The sequence below is a fragment of the Gloeophyllum trabeum genome, assembly GCF_000344685.1.
Source record: "Gloeophyllum trabeum ATCC 11539 unplaced genomic scaffold GLOTRscaffold_00013, whole genome shotgun sequence".
In the NCBI taxonomy this organism is placed as follows: Eukaryota; Fungi; Basidiomycota; class Agaricomycetes; order Gloeophyllales; family Gloeophyllaceae; genus Gloeophyllum; species Gloeophyllum trabeum.
Genome location: NW_006920422.1, coordinates 14,077 through 28,766, shown reverse-complemented (window position 1 = coordinate 28,766; position 14,690 = coordinate 14,077). Strand labels below are relative to the sequence as shown.

Sequence of the window (14,690 nt, the reverse complement as noted above, 5' to 3'; positions counted from 1 at the left end):
GGAGGTGGCACGTTTGTGGCGATGGACTCTCAGCCACATTTTGGCAGATCGGTCTCGGAAGCGTAAGTGATGCAGCTGTACGTTGTACTCTGCACTTTCAACGCTGGCAGAGGCGGGCTTGCTCTGTCGCGATTGCGTGTGGAATAGCCGAGAGTTTATGTCTAAATGCGGCGAGCGTGAGCGTGCCCTTCACCCCGCCCACCATGTCCACCTCCCGCCCGTCGAGCAAGCTGTCGCACCCGTCCTCCGCGTCCACCCCGTCCGGCGACGGCTTCCTCCGCAACAGCGGCGCCGCCCACCCGCAGCGCACGCTCGCCGACGTCCGCGAGCAGGTCGCCCAGAGCATCGCCGCCCGCGCCCTCCGCAAGGCCCTCTCCGTCGACGGCACCCGCGTCGCCGCCATCCTCACCCTCTCCAAGCACGACGACGAGCGCTTCCTCCGCGCCGTCGCAGCCCACCTCAAGCGCTCCTTCATGCTCCGCACCGACTACCTCTTCGCCGTCGCCACCACGCGCTCCGCCCCGCAGGCCAGCAACGCAGCAGCAGTCATCATCTGCGGCTCCGTCCCGCGCATGGTCCGCCGCGCCGCCATGCTCGCCGGCTCCAAGTTCCTCAACAGGGTCGTCGAGGTGTACAACGAGGGCTCGCGCTGGATCGGCGTCGTCGACGACCTCGGCGCCACGCCCTACGACGAGGCCGCGCTCTGGGACATCCTCAAAAAGTCCGCGCAGCGGCTCGTCGACCCCGCGCTCCCCCCGCCCGGCTCGCGCTCCGCGGACCTCATGCTCTCCGACGCGCGCGCCCGCATCGAGCGCGTAAACCCCTCGCGCGCCTGCGAGGAGCTCAGCGAGCCCGCGCCCTTCATGCCCGTCATCCTCGTCGACATCCGCTCCGAGCGGCAAAGAAGCAAGTACGGCGGCATCAGCGGCTCGCTCTGTGTCGAGCGCGGCGCGCTCGAGTTCCTCTTTGATCCACGCTCGCCCCAGAGACTCGATGTCGCTACCAGGTATGACATCAGGATCATCCTGTTCGACCAGGAGGGCGACGCGTCCTCGCTCGCTGCTGCCTCTTTGCAAGACATCGGCCTCCTCAACGCAACAGATATCATTGGAGGCTTTAGGGCATGGGTCAAGGAAGGTCTGCCGATGGCAGTCCGACCGCATACCCTCACAGCATGGGAGGACGAGGAGGACGAGGAGTCATGACACGTGCATCTGTATGTACGCTTCCAGTGACATTGATTGCATGCCGTTCACATGGAGCAGATCCTCCCATGTCGTACTCACCCGTTGGGACGGCACCACTTCGTCCGCACCCTTTCCCGACGGCCAGGAGGTATACCTAATAACACGCTCTGCCCGGGGTAGGATAACGACTCGGTTCCGCTCGGGACCATCTACACCCCTCCGAAGCCGGATGATCCTCCATCTCGAAGGGAACCCACTCGAGCATTACGCGCTTTCAAGTGAAAGAGCAGAGCAGGGATACACAGAACTAGAGAACTATATTAACGCGCAATAGCATTCAACAATGTATATATATCCAGTGTGATACGACACAAGCCTAGAAATGGATGGGCTTTTGGTACGCCGCCATGGCAGCCTCCTTGAACGCCTCCGAGAGCGTCGGCTGCACAGACAGACGTTAGCATCACATTCGACTGTCAGATAAACGAGGAAACGTACGTGCGCGTGCGTCGTCCGGGCGACGTCCTCAGAGCTAGCGCCGTACTCGATGGCCAGGACGGCCTCTCCGATCATCTCGCCCGCATTAGGGCCTGAAACAGTGCATCAGCACGCCGCCACCACAGTCAAGTCAAGACGCAGATCTCACCGATGATGTGCACGCCCAGAATCCGGTCCGTCTCCTTCTCGGTGAGGAACTTGACCTGGCCCTCCGTGTCGAGGTTCGTCTTCGCGCGCGAGTTCGCCGCGAAGGGGAACTTGCCAACCTTGTACTGCACGCCCGCCGCCTTGAGCTCCTGCTCCGTCTTGCCCACCCACGCGACCTCCGGGTACGTGTACACCACCGACGGGATCGCGTTGTAGTTCACGTGCCCGTGCCCGGCCTTGATGTACTCCGCAGCCGCGATACCTGAGTACACGTTAGTTAATTTATGAGCGGATCGACGGGGTAAGAATGATCGCGGGGCTCGGGGCCGGGCACGCACCTTCCTCTTCGGCCTTGTGGGCCAACATGGGTCCAAAGGTCACGTCCCCGATGCACTTGACGCCTTGCACGGTCGTGTTGAACTGGTCGTCAATGACGATCCGGCCCTTCTGATCCACTTCGACGCCAATCTTATCGAGATTGAGACCCTCCGTGACTGGCCGGCGACCGACTGAAACAAGGACGACGTCGGCCTCGAGCTGTGCCAAGCATGGTATCAGACTGACTGACAACTCGTATTCACGATGAAACGCGACGCACCGTGGCTTCCTTGCCGCCCTTGGCAGCTTCAGTCTTGATGTACACCTTGCCATCCTTCTTCTCGGCACCGAGGACCTTGGTGTTCAGCTGGAACTTGATGCCCTGCTTTTGCAAGATCCGCTGGAATTGCTTGCTGATCACACAAAGCCTATCAGCCCACGCCGCACCTTGACAGGTCAGCGACACTCACGCAATCTCCTCGTCAATACCAGCACCGCCGATGCCGCCCAAAAACTCGACCACAGTGACCTCAGCGCCCAGCCGACTCCACACGCTGCCCAGTTCCAAACCAATAACGCCACCGCCAATGACTACCATCTTCTCAGGCACCTTCTGCAGCGCGAGCGCGCCCGTGCTGCTCACGATCTGCTCCTCGTCGATTTGGATGGCGCCGCCCGGGAAGGGCGCGACCTCCGAGCCGGTCGCAATGACGACGTTCTTCGCTTCGACTTCCGTCGATCCGCCCTCATTGAGCTGGACCGCGATGCGGGTCGGCGAGACGAAGGAGGCGGTGCCCTTGATGTAGTCGACCTTGTTCTGCTTGAAGAGCGTCTCGATACCTTTCGTGAGTCCCGTAACCGACTGCTCCTTGGCTTTCATCATCTGGCCAAGGTTGACCTTGACCTCGGAAACTGCACCACGGATAGATCAGTCTGACTGGATGGCGTTAAACAAGAACCGAGCACGGACCGTCAATACCGCGCTTCGCAAAGTCATGCTGGGCTTGGTGGAACAAGTGGGAGTTGTTGAGCAGGGATTTCGAGGGTATGCATCCGACGTTCAGACATGTCCCGCCTAGTGATCCACGCTTCTCAATGCATGCTGTCTGTCGTGTGTGTGACGAAACGCTCCAAAGACTGCAGAGACAGCACTCACCCGTAAGCCGAGCTGAGCGGACTTGATAGCAGCGACATAACCGCCCGGTCCTGCTCGCAGCGTCAGCGACTATAAGTCAAGGTCCAACCTCAGATACGCACCTCCTCCAATGATGACAGCGTCGTAAGGCTCCGAACCTGAAGCATATCCTCGCCGTGAACTCCGTAGTACACACCGGGCGACAGCCTGAAGATGCATGAGTCGACAATGAGCCTCCTTCAGCCAGAGTAGCATACCTTTCGCGACGACCGCTGAACCTGCAACATGACCGGCAGCGCTGCAAAGAAAGTGAGAGATGGGTAGAGAGCTAAGCGACGCCCTGGCCGACGATGACCAACTTTGCTCACGGACGGGAGGAAACGGACTTTGCCAGGGGAAACCACGTGCGCCTTCTCACGTGTGCTTCTCGCAGTGAGTGGACTTGAATACTACAACGTCGTTCCCTGAGCCTCAAGGTTAATTTCACGTTATGCGAAGCCTTGTACACGAACGCGCCATCTTGACTGAAATCTTTGGGCACATTGCGAACGAACTGGATAGACTAGCTAAACCTGATGATGACGACGGGGCTCCTATGGAACAAAAGTCCGAGGAAGAGAGCGACGAGACTGACGACGAGGACCAGTCGGTTGAAGACAAGGAGGACAACGTCGACGAGGACCAGTCGGTCGAAGACAAGGAGGACAATGTCGACGAGGACCAGTCGGTTGAAGACGAGGAGGACAACGTCGACGACGACAAAGCTGTCGAAGAAGATAGTAGTGACTCGGACGAGTGCGACAAGGCTACTCCCGCCGTGAAGATCTTTCGCGGCAGCATGCAGAATTCCCGGATCGTCTGGATGAGTGACAGCGCTGTAACGTTTCGCAACAAAGTATGCAAGCTGCGGCGCACCCTGTTCAATGCCTCCCTGACCTGCCGCGCGATGCATGAGCCCGCTCTGGATGCTCTCTGGAGAAGACTGGACAGCCTTGATCCCATATTCAAGCTCATACGCTCCTTCAGGCATCAGGTATGTCTGCTCTCCGCCGTTACCCCTCATTGTGGTTGAATATTACCTAGGCCCTGACGGGCGGAGTGACAGAGGCTGATGTCCGACGGGTCAGAACTTATGCCCGTCGAGTTCGCAAGGTTTGTCACCGAAGGAAGGCCACCCCTTTCGGCCGTGTTTATCCTGAGATACATCCCATGGCATACATGAGGCTCTGGAATGTGATGATGGCTCCCATTCTACCATCACTACAAGAGTTGACCTGGGAGTCTTGCGCCACCGGTGTACAGCTCTCATCACTGATCACCCCCACTCTGATCAACCTTGATATATGCATGGAGCCTCAGCCGGGGAGCGCACGAGACAAAGAATACAAGCAACAGCACTCTGTCGACAAAGCCCATGCCATGAAAATCGTCTGGCAAGATCTTCTCAGCGGCGCTCCGAATCTACAGAGCCTACTGTTGAGGGATATGCCGACTGAACTGTCCCTGAAAGGTGTGCAGAACCTGAAGCAACTCAGGACCATACGCGTCGACGGTCGGTCGGACTGCGGTCTCTTCGATCACACTGCATCCCTGTCCTACCGTGACTTGCGCGCATTGTCGCATCTGGATGACCTTGTCGATCTGCGAGCTAATGTACACGGTATCGTCCTCCCAGACAAGAGTGCGCCCCTCTTTTTCAAATCGCTGCAGAGGGTTGAACTCAAGGGTCCACCGTCGAGCATCACCTCCGTCCTGACGTTGTTGCGGCATGTTCCCCTCCAGCATGTTCATGCTCATGTAGGCCTGGGAGATCGGCCGCGGCGGGAGCGCTATGAAGCGCTCTTCCGCAGTTTCAGTTTCCCAGATCTAAGACACCTATCCATGCAATTCGAAGACGAGCTTCAGCGGGAGAACATGGAAGCTGAGATAGTGCTGGACGCGCAGGCCCTCATACCCCCTCTTCTCGGGTGCTCCCAACTGGTGCATTTCGAAATGCAGCTGAGCAACTACGAGAATCAGATCGTGTTGATGGACAACGACGATCTCCTCGACGTAGCGGAGGCGTGGCCCCGCCTCGAGTATTTCGGATGGGATTTCGGGTATCACCAGTCTCGCATTCCTACCCTTGTTGGTCTGCATGCTTTCATGAAGAACTGCTCGGACCTTCGTTATCTGAGGATCACCCTAGATGTTAACGCGCCCCTGCCAGACACACCGGAGTCACTCCCCATATCGGGCCATGGGCTGAAGACGCTCGTGCTATATGGACCGAGTATGTGGCCCCCGAATGCTAAGAAGGCGGCGCCGTACATTACCGCGCTTTTCCCTGCCATAAAGCCTCGCAATTACAGTTACGGATCGAGGGTGCAGTTTCAGATTCGGCCGCAAAGGCGAGTCATCCCGTGGTCTGAGCGCGAGCCCATCTACTCCTCCGCATCGGAGCGCCATAGTATTTGGCGTTGAGTCTCGTAGGCAAAATACAAGGGGGGGGTGTGCAAACTAGACTCGTCAAGTTCGTTTTGTTCGGGACCGATATTGAAGATCTCGTACTCGTCTATGCGCCAGTTCTGTCGGACATCCTAGATCTTCCGTGTATCATAGTAATATATTCACCCAAAAGCTCACGAGCGTTGAATGAGCACGTTGTACAAAGTCAGAAATTGCCTCAGTCCTCCGTGCGGAATGGTTTGGTTATATTTTAAAAACTAGAATAAGCCTTTGTCTACCGTCGACTTCAACCAGCTTGTGGCATTCGTTGCGGAAGCCCGGGCCGCTCTCAGGATATAGCTTGGCCTCGGTTCGAGCACCGGTCTTCAGATGGAGTCGTCGCCGCCCTACTTACAAAATAGGTGGTTGAACTTTAGCGAGGATAAGCTACAATGCTAGCTAGGCTAACAAAGGACCTTGCAAAGGATGACACTATCCCCAGTGAGGCCCGTTGGACTACTTATAGTCCAAATTTTCATCCACTAAAATGTAGTATTATCTCGCATCTTAACCACTGAAATAGGATTCCTGGGCCAGCATGGTGTATGACATCTCAATGAAACTCATTCATATATAGTATGCAGTAACAGCACTTCGCTGCAATGAGTACCTTCACGTAGCGCCCGCCTTGATCGCGTTGATGGGAACCTGAGGTTGCAGCTTCGCGTCGCGACAAGTATTGACTTCACCGCGCGACGCGACACCGACATCGCTCATTAATAATGCACTCCCTTCTATGTTCACAAGATATCTTATCCCAAGTCTTCGGACAGCTCGTGAACGAGCTTGACAACATAAGAGACGGCGAAGAGGAGAGGAATGAGATCCAGAAATCTCTCCTACGTGGTACCATGCTCCATGCTGCTCTGACGTGTCGGACTATGCAAGAACCCGCTCTGGATGCGCTATGGAGAATATTGGACTCGTTACACCCCATATTTCGGCTCGTAAACGGGTTCGGCTCGGTCCATGGGAATTTTGTATGTGAATTCAATACTACCTCTGCCGCTCTTGTTCACAAGTGTAGTAGACGCTGATCAAAGGGGTTACGGAGGAGGAGCTTCAGCGCGTCCGAAAGTATTCGGGTCGCGTCCGTAAGCTCTTTTACGTCGGCTACTATGAACCGATCCATCCTGTTGCGTACCTAAGACTAGCCCAGGCTCTAGGGTCACCGATACTGCCTCTGCTTCGGGACTTAACATGGTCCTCTAGAGATGTCGGCCTGCAGCTTCCCTCGCTTGTTACGTCTACTCTCGTGAACGTCAATATACGGCTATTCATATCGGAAGACGACGACGACGATGACGAGGATAGGTTCAAGCTGGCCCATTCCGTAACGCAAACGCAAGCCCTCCAGATTGTTGTGGAAGACCTAGCAGACAAGGTACCGCATATTCAAGAGCTCGTACTGGAGAACTTCAGACCCGGAGTGTCCCTCTACACCGTGCGGAACTTCACACGCTTGAGAAGCCTCCGTATCGCCACGGACGTCTATTGGCAGTCTTATAACGCGTTCGTATCCATATCTTACAGTGATTTGCTGGCATTGTCCCAGATGGGCAGCCTCTCGGAACTCTCTGCCAACGTCGACGATACGGATGTGCTGACCACTTCGAGAGCTCTTTCGTTCCGATCCCTACGGGTCCTCAAGCTCACAGGCCATTTGTCGAAGGTCATCGCTGTCCTGAAGTTGGTGCAGTCGATCCCTCTCCAACGTATCGATGTTTGTCTGGGCGGCGGCGATGCCCCGCAGCATGATTGGTACCAAAACTTTTTCCGCTGCATTAGCTTGCCAAGCTTGCGCCACTTATTTGTCGAGTTCACATATGACCTGCAGAAGCAGAATGTACGCGCTGGTGTCGTTCTGGATGTCCGGACCATTATACCCCCGCTCCTCGTATGCGCACAGCTGACGCATTTCGAGATTGAACTGAGTAGCCACGCAGAGCAACGAGTGCTGATGGACGATGACGACTTGCTTCAAATGGCTCAAGCGTGGCCGCACCTGGAGTATTTTTGCTGGAACTTTGCCTACGACATATCCCGCATACCTACGGTCCGAGGTTTGCATGCCTTTGCAGCTCATTGCCCGCGTCTGCGAACTCTAATGATCGCCTTGAACGGCAATGTCCCCTTTCCCGAGGCCAATAAAGCACCCGATTCGCAACATGATCTGAAAAGGCTTGTCGCATATGGGCCCGATTTGGGGGAAATTACTGATACTGCGCAGTGGGTGTACGCGCTTTTTCCGTCCGTGGAGGACATCATGGAACGCGGGAAATGGCCACAGGTGCTGAAAATCGTCCAAGCTTTCCGGAGAATGAGAGCAGTCCACGGTTGATCCTGGTAGGCCGGGACGGGATCTCGCGGGTGGGGTTGCGACGTTTGTCTCGTCAGCGTCTCTGCAGCGCCTCGCAGTGAGTGGGAGGGCTCTTGGTCGTCGTCGCCAATTTTTACTGTTTCGTCTTCACTCGAAGTCCCTCAATCAGGTGACTGGCAGTGGATAGGCCGCGACCTAGGTTCTCTTTTGGCGTCAAGACGTCCCGTGAAGTCGCATACGTGGTTGGATATTGCGACTGTCCTCTATATACCAGATATTGAAGGGGAAGCATACAGTTGAATTTTAAAGACTAGGGATATAGCGGATAATATGATGTCAAGCCTTTATTTGATCTACCGCCGACTGTGGCATTCGTGACGGAAGCCCGGGCCGTAGTTGCGCTTGAAAGCATGACCGTTCGTTCACTCGCGTCTCCCGACCCACTGCGAGGACACCACAGCATACACAATCTGTAGCTAAAACATGACTGCTAGAACTGCTCTGATGTCCAGGATGCATCCGCTTTTTTGCCAAGAAGATATCCTCGCTCAAATTTTCGGGAAGCTCGTAGATGAACTAGACGACATCATCGATGAGGACGAGGATGAGAAGAAAAGAGATCTTCGTACTGCCATGCTCAACGCCGCCCTGACGTCTCGGAGAATGCAAGAACTAGCTCTGGACGCCCTTTGGAGGATCTTGGATTCCCTGTACCCACTGTTCCGACTCACAAAATCATTCAATTCCCTTGGCAGGGATCTCAGTGTATGTGCAATGTGAGGGATTATCGAAGTAAGCATAGCTAAAGCATCTCCCACACAGAGCTTGACCGGAGTGGTCACGCAAGACGAGGTGATGCGCATCAGAGCGTACGCTTGTCGTGTCCGCAAGCTTTGTTACGACGGAGCAGACTATACCCCAATACACCCCACAGCCTACCTGAGGCTCTCTCGAATTATGGGCTCGCCACTTCTACCCTTACTCCGAGAGTTAAAGTGGTTCTCCAAGGACCTGGGTATACAGCTTTCATCCCTCGTGACTTCCACCCTAGTTGACGTCGACCTAAGTCTGTCGCATACTGAACGCGATGAAGAAGAGATTGAAAAGTTCAGATTGGAACATTCCGTTTCACAGCGTGAAGCAGTGCAGATTGTCTTGCAGGATTTGGCTGATGTTGTCCCGAATCTGCAAGGTCTGACGCTGCGAGAGGTCCTCCCGGGAACATCGTTCAAGGCCGTGCATAATTTCAAGCGGCTGAGGGAACTATTCATCGCAACCGAATGTCACTGGAATCCATACAGACTTACAGCCTCCGTATCTTACGACGACCTCTCTGCATTTTCCCAGATGGATTCCCTGAGGCGACTCGTCGTGAATGTGGATGATATCCGTCTGTCGTATGATGCGACTCCTCTCACTTTCAGGGCTCTTCGAGAATTCAAGCTGACTGGCCCCCCGTCTAAGGTCGCCGAGGTGCTTCGCCTGGTGCAGTCTGCGGCTGGTTTGCGACAGGTCGCTCTTTTCTTGGGCACCGAAGCTAGACTGAAACTGGACTATTACCATTCTCTCTATCGTTACCTAAGCCTCTCTACCTTGACGCACATGTACCTGGAACTGCCGACAGGGCTGCAGCGTCGCAACGTCGATGCCGGCATAACGCTAGACGTCAGTACTCTCATACCTCCCCTTTTAGAGTGCAGGAGGTTGGAACACTTCCACATGGAACTCACGAAGTTCGCCGAACAACCAGTGCTCATGGACGACGATAATTTGATTCAGATCGCCCAGGCGTGGCCCCGTCTGAAATGGTTCTGCTGGAATTTCGCGCTGGATAGGGAACGTAGGCCTTCTATCCGCGGCTTACAGGCATTCACTGTGCATTGCCCTAGACTACGAGTGCTCATGATTGCATTCGACGGGAACGTGCCATATCCCGCTTCCGACGAGCCCCCACGGTCGGGCCACGGCCTACGAACGCTCGTCCCCTTCGGGCCGGAGTTGAACGACGTCGCCGACACTGCGCAGTGGCTCTACACGCTCTTCCCCAATATTGAGCACATCACCAGTACTGATCGCAAATGGGGAGAAGTACTCAAAGTCGTGAATGCTCTCCGGCGAGCCAGTTCTCGCGCAAGAGGCTGACCCTCCAGCAATAGTCCCCATTCCCAAAATTGCTGGTCGATGCAGGAGCATAGGTAACATCAAGATATCGGGAGACCTAAATCCGTGGTGTCAAGTTTATGGACTACCCCTGGTGGATGTCACGGAGACGAATACTATTCTGTCCCTCGTATATTGTCAGTCCAGTACTCGACTTGCATCTGCAAGACCTATTCACAATTGTCATAGCGCAGCCCCGGAATGTATATAATGTTCCCTCCGCGTCAAGCGGACAGTGGCCAGGTGGAACACTATGTATGGCCATCGGAACAAAAAGCGACTGGAGATTATCAAGTGCAAGGAGTGTGACGGATTGATGATTAGTCCAGCAAAGGGCAATTAAAGGAAAGTAATGATTGGGAATATGGTATGAGCTGAAAGTGAAACCGGAAGCAATACAATTGTTCCCAATTAACGGCGAGATTACCAGATATGCAACATCAATCATACATGACTCCAGAAAACCAGCACCAGTCCCAGCTTGAGCGAGATCGAGATGCCCGTCAGGCTACAGCGTCCACCACATATAACACCTGTTGAGGTCTGACGAATAGGCCCCTAGATTCCGACGTCGAAACGTCCGAGGCAGTCGGAGACGCGCTCCGTAGTCTTTTGACCCTGTCAACGCTGAGCGTATCCCCCTCTCGCTTCAAGCCGCGGTCCTTCACGGTCGCCCAGTCGAATCGCCTACGCCGTACAGCTCTGCCATCACCGTAGTCGAATTCAGAGCCAGTCCCGAGCTGGAAATACCGAACTCCTCCCCATGACCCGTCGTTCCACTGTCGGCCTTCCAACTTCTCATCAGGCCACGTATCGTCCACGGGCACTTCGACGCCAACCCAGGGCCCTGACTCGCCTTCTACTTCTCCGATATATCGAGCAAAAGCCTTGAACCTTGCTCGCTTGGACGAGATTATGCAAGGAATGCCAATATCCAGTGTCGCTCCCCGAGGTGAAAATGCCAGAGGCTCCTGTAGCTGGGGCGTGGCCAGCTCTGACTCATGTAGACGCTTCCCATTCTCCTTTCCGGCAATTTCCTTCACTCCATTTTCTTTGATGGTATCGGAGGAGCCCTTGCGTCTCAACGTAGATACGCTGCTCGTCGATACGACACTGTTAGTCTTATCGTGTACGGTCCTCGCGGTGCTCTTCCCTTTGATCGTGCTCGCAGCAGAAGCTGGAACTGGTTTGGCGGGGGTTGGAGGTGTGTCGGTTCGAGATGGAGTTTCATCACGTGCTCCAGGCTTACGTGCAGGCGTCTTGCGACCCGTTGTTGACGTGGACGCTGTTGAATGAACGGAAGCCATCGACGGCGCACGCTTGGCCGGTCCTGGTTTTGTGTCCAATGGGGACACTGAGGGACGTTTGCGTGCTGTCGTGGAAATAGCGGACGTCGTCGAGGAGACGGAAGGCCGTCGTGAGCGAGTCACCTTCGCACTGACCGACACTGGAGTCCTAGGCGTTGTCCGCACGCTGGTTGTAGACACGGTGGAAGCCACAGAGGGTCTGCGCGCCCGGGAGGAGGCCGCCCGGGAAGTGATATCAGAAGGTGCAGTCTTGAAAGTCGTCGACGAATCGCTAGTCGTCGACAACGTGGAATTAGGTCGTGATAGCGATGATGGCGGTCGCAAGCTGGATGTACTGGGTACAGGTACCTTGCGGACAGTAGACGCTTTCGAACGAACGGTCTTCACGGACGCAGCTACAGACTTGGGCCTAGTGGTATCTTGCGTCATACTAGAACTAGAAGCACCACTCCGTCGGGGAATTGTAGGTTTCGGAGGTGTGGAACTTGTCTCTGTGGTCTCCGACTCGGCCATCGACGAACGGTCGTCAGCAGCAATCGAAGAATCCGGAGTCAACTTGGAATCGGGGCGGGGACCAGAGGGCACAAAATTGCGAACACGGAGGGGTCGGCTAGTAGTAACACGGGAAGAAGAGGACATAGTGCTGCGGGTGGTCGATCGTACCGAGCTAGCAGACGAAGCCAGGGGTTCGCGGCCAACAGGCGACTTGGCCAGGTTGCGCTGCGCAATACTCGTCCGCATCGAGTGCATGCTCACAGTATCGGTTTCCGTCTCTGCCCGCAGCGTGGACCTGAGCCCAGTCCTTGTAACAGGCCCCCGTGTAGAAGTAGGAGCTGTGTTCATGAGGTCTTCGTGAGGGACTTCGATTTCTGAAATGCAAGAATAAGCGCAGGGGAAGAAAACAAAGAAACATGTGAGATACCATGACTGATTTCCTTCAGCGCCCACCCCTCTAGATTATCGAAGCCTCCCTCCTGCCGCACGCCCAGCCACCTCTTCCGCAACCACTTCAGGACCTCCACCCGCGTTTCCTCCACTTGGACGCGTACATGGGAAGTCGACGACAGCATCGTTTGATCCGTTTCCGTAGCATGAGGCCGAAGCAGTATCGAAGAGACCAGAGTCTAAGAGGGACCATCAAGAACGCGCCGATCCTGACGCCACCATCAACACGCACCTGATATACTAGACCTGCATTCTTCTCGTTCAGACCTCGCAATACCGAATCCATAACAATCCCGACCCGCTCGCCATCCTCGAACCGGACGCCGTCAGCTTCCATCAGCTCTAGCCATTCAGGCTGTTCAAAACATTCCTCAGCCTGATTGCAGAGGACTTCGTCCATCACCTTCCTGGCAGACAGGACCATATCTCTGGATATATCCGCCCATGCATCGATTATGGTCTTCAGCTTCTCAATCGCGTGCTGGGCGGCAAACAGGAGTGCGAAGACATTCGGAGGGTTCGTGCGTTTGGCGAGACCCTTCAACAGACTCTCCCGTGTTTTCTGAGGTAACTTGGTGAATTCCGGAGTAACCCAGCCTTCGCCAAAGAGACCGACGAGAGCTCGCCTAGCGCCGCGGTCAAGGTGGGGATTCTTCACGTCGTCGGCTGTCGCAAATTCCAGCACCCTGGGAGCGCGCCTGGCACATTGTCGGCAACGGCAGCCGCCGATACCCCACTTCCCGCCCGTTATCCGCTCGTATTCAGAGAACTCCAGGAACGCATGGAAGAGGCCGTGCATCATTTCTTGCACAATCCGCGCCTGGATCTCATTGTATAAGCTGTCGAGAGAGAGATACGTTGCGGAACGCATGATGTGGAACGCGGTATCGAGGTCGTAGGTGCGGTGCGAGAAGACCAGTGTACCAGCGTACATGAAGCCCAGAGTGAAGAACAATGAGGCAGGGGTGAACGGAGGTGAGGGGAGGTTCAACGTTAGAGGCTCCGAAGCCTTTGTGACGGCACCCGGCCATGTCAGGAGCCTAGTACGGAAGTAGGGAGACCGAGAAACGAGAATGAAGCGGTGTGACGAGAAAATGGCAGTGGCGCTTTCGTGGTTGCTGGAAGAGAAATTGCCTTCAAGGGTTATACGAACGTCTGAGTAGAGGCGAGACCTCCACATGAACACGAGGTCTTTCCGCAGTTTGTCGATGCGACTCTCTTCAGTATCCGCGTCTTCACGAGAGTCCGTGCTGTCGAACAGGAACTCGAAGGCTTCACCGAGGCCTTTGCCGGTATAGAGATACTCGAGTTCATTCGAGAATAATATCGGGTTAATGAAGGTCGGGATTCGCAGGAGGGTGTTTGCTGTTCCGGACGGTGAGGGAGAAGGGACGCGGAAGGGTGAAGGGGATCGTGATGGAGTCAAGTCGAGGCCCAGAGAAAGAGACGACTGGCCTGCAAGTGTTCCTGGAGATGCAGAATATGGAGTCGGAGATGCAACAGGAGCAGGTCGAAACGAGAAATAACGGGCTTGGAAACTGGGAGGAGCTCTTGCATAGACAATGGCTGCGGTAGCAAGTGCGTTAGTATTGAGTCAACAAGCAGGCGCCTTATTCCAATACACCGTCGCCGGCCTCTGTCAATTGCGCAGTGCCTCCGACGGACCCCAGCCTGCGCGCCTGGACATCCAACATCATCATCCAAGGGTGACCATGTTATTTCGCCTGTCAGTTCCGTTCCAAATAGCAAGAGCGCCACGGATAGCGCTGTGGGAGCGCGCACATGTCATACCAGACGCCGGCGCCAGAGGCGAAGTCGAACGACAGGACTCGAGTCGAACACACCTTTATGGCCCCAGACCTCTTCCCCGCTCTTTTCCTTGTCGTCTTCCTCGGCGTAAAGCTCCCATACGACGTCGGGAAAGCGGTCCTTGGCGTTGTTGAAGAGCGACTGGAGGTCGTCTTGCCAGGCCTGGGTTGCGTGCTTGGTCGCTTCCTGAAGAGACGGCGGAGGCGGGGCGGGGACCGGGGGGGCCATTAGAAAGGATGAAGAAAAGAAAGAGATGCAAACCGGGTATCCAGCAGACGTGAACGGGTACAGGGGAAAGGAATGGGTATACGCCCGAGATGATGTAAACGAGGCAACAACACGAGGCGCCTCTCTTCCCAGGCTTTTGTAGTCCCACT

The 14,690-nt window shown here is 55.4% G+C and overlaps 6 protein-coding genes across 6 annotated transcripts; 4 read left to right on the top strand and 2 right to left on the bottom strand.

The window, feature by feature from the left end:
* Positions 1-203: 203 nt before the first annotated feature.
* GLOTRDRAFT_80139 (uncharacterized protein) lies at positions 204-1,205 on the top strand (the record flags this gene model as incomplete). The annotated part of the gene is made up of 1 exon (XM_007871020.1): positions 204-1,205. One exon carries the CDS (start codon positions 204-206, stop codon positions 1,203-1,205), a length of 1,002 nt encoding a protein of 333 aa, XP_007869211.1.
* On the bottom strand, positions 1,125-3,634 carry GLOTRDRAFT_112127 (dihydrolipoyl dehydrogenase). The gene is made up of 11 exons (XM_007871019.1): positions 3,543-3,634; positions 3,408-3,492; positions 3,307-3,356; positions 3,121-3,256; positions 2,621-3,062; positions 2,431-2,563; positions 2,171-2,369; positions 1,834-2,094; positions 1,686-1,777; positions 1,266-1,629; positions 1,125-1,216 (listed from the first exon to the last, which is right to left on the bottom strand). Exons 1-10 carry the CDS (start codon positions 3,570-3,572, stop codon positions 1,564-1,566), a joined length of 1,494 nt encoding a protein of 497 aa, XP_007869210.1. The 5' UTR covers positions 3,573-3,634; the 3' UTR covers positions 1,125-1,216; positions 1,266-1,563.
* A 1-nt stretch (position 3,635) lies between these two features.
* GLOTRDRAFT_122756 (uncharacterized protein) lies at positions 3,636-5,909 on the top strand (the record flags this gene model as incomplete). Its single annotated transcript, XM_007871018.1, has 3 exons — positions 3,636-3,717; positions 3,852-4,318; positions 4,639-5,909. The coding sequence occupies 3 exons, from the start codon at positions 3,636-3,638 to the stop codon at positions 5,746-5,748; spliced, it is 1,659 nt and encodes a 552-aa protein (XP_007869209.1). The 3' UTR covers positions 5,749-5,909.
* A 585-nt stretch (positions 5,910-6,494) lies between these two features.
* GLOTRDRAFT_140481 (uncharacterized protein) lies at positions 6,495-8,113 on the top strand (the record flags this gene model as incomplete). Its single annotated transcript, XM_007871017.1, has 2 exons — positions 6,495-6,752; positions 6,803-8,113. The coding sequence occupies 2 exons, from the start codon at positions 6,495-6,497 to the stop codon at positions 8,111-8,113; spliced, it is 1,569 nt and encodes a 522-aa protein (XP_007869208.1).
* Positions 8,114-8,605: 492 nt separating this feature from the next.
* On the top strand, positions 8,606-10,234 carry GLOTRDRAFT_140480 (uncharacterized protein; the record flags this gene model as incomplete). The annotated part of the gene is made up of 2 exons (XM_007871016.1): positions 8,606-8,857; positions 8,915-10,234. 2 exons carry the CDS (start codon positions 8,606-8,608, stop codon positions 10,232-10,234), a joined length of 1,572 nt encoding a protein of 523 aa, XP_007869207.1.
* Positions 10,235-10,365: 131 nt separating this feature from the next.
* GLOTRDRAFT_140479 (uncharacterized protein) lies at positions 10,366-14,625 on the bottom strand. The gene is made up of 4 exons (XM_007871015.1): positions 14,349-14,625; positions 12,737-14,070; positions 12,482-12,683; positions 10,366-12,428 (listed from the first exon to the last, which is right to left on the bottom strand). Exons 1-4 carry the CDS (start codon positions 14,539-14,541, stop codon positions 10,756-10,758), a joined length of 3,402 nt encoding a protein of 1,133 aa, XP_007869206.1. The 5' UTR covers positions 14,542-14,625; the 3' UTR covers positions 10,366-10,755.
* Positions 14,626-14,690: the final 65 nt, after the last annotated feature.

Bases quoted from the DNA above. Each gene is read 5' to 3' on its own strand.
- GLOTRDRAFT_112127 (XM_007871019.1), bottom strand. From the start codon at position 3,572: ATGTTGCAGGTTCAGCGGTCGTCGCGAAAG. The intron at 3,063-3,120 runs GTCCGTGCTCGG...TCCGTGGTGCAG, and splicing joins TGCGAAGCGCGGTATTGACG to TTTCCGAGGTCAAGGTCAAC. The intron at 2,564-2,620 runs GTGAGTGTCGCT...TTGTGTGATCAG, and splicing joins GGTATTGACGAGGAGATTGC to CAAGCAATTCCAGCGGATCT.
- GLOTRDRAFT_140479 (XM_007871015.1), bottom strand. From the start codon at position 14,541: ATGGCCCCCCCGGTCCCCGCCCCGCCTCCGCCGTCTCTTCAGGAAGCG. The intron at 14,071-14,348 runs GTGTGTTCGACT...TTGCTACCGCAG, and splicing joins AGAGGTCTGGGGCCATAAAG to CCATTGTCTATGCAAGAGCT. The intron at 12,684-12,736 runs GTGCGTGTTGAT...GGTCCCTCTTAG, and splicing joins ATGCAGGTCTAGTATATCAG to ACTCTGGTCTCTTCGATACT.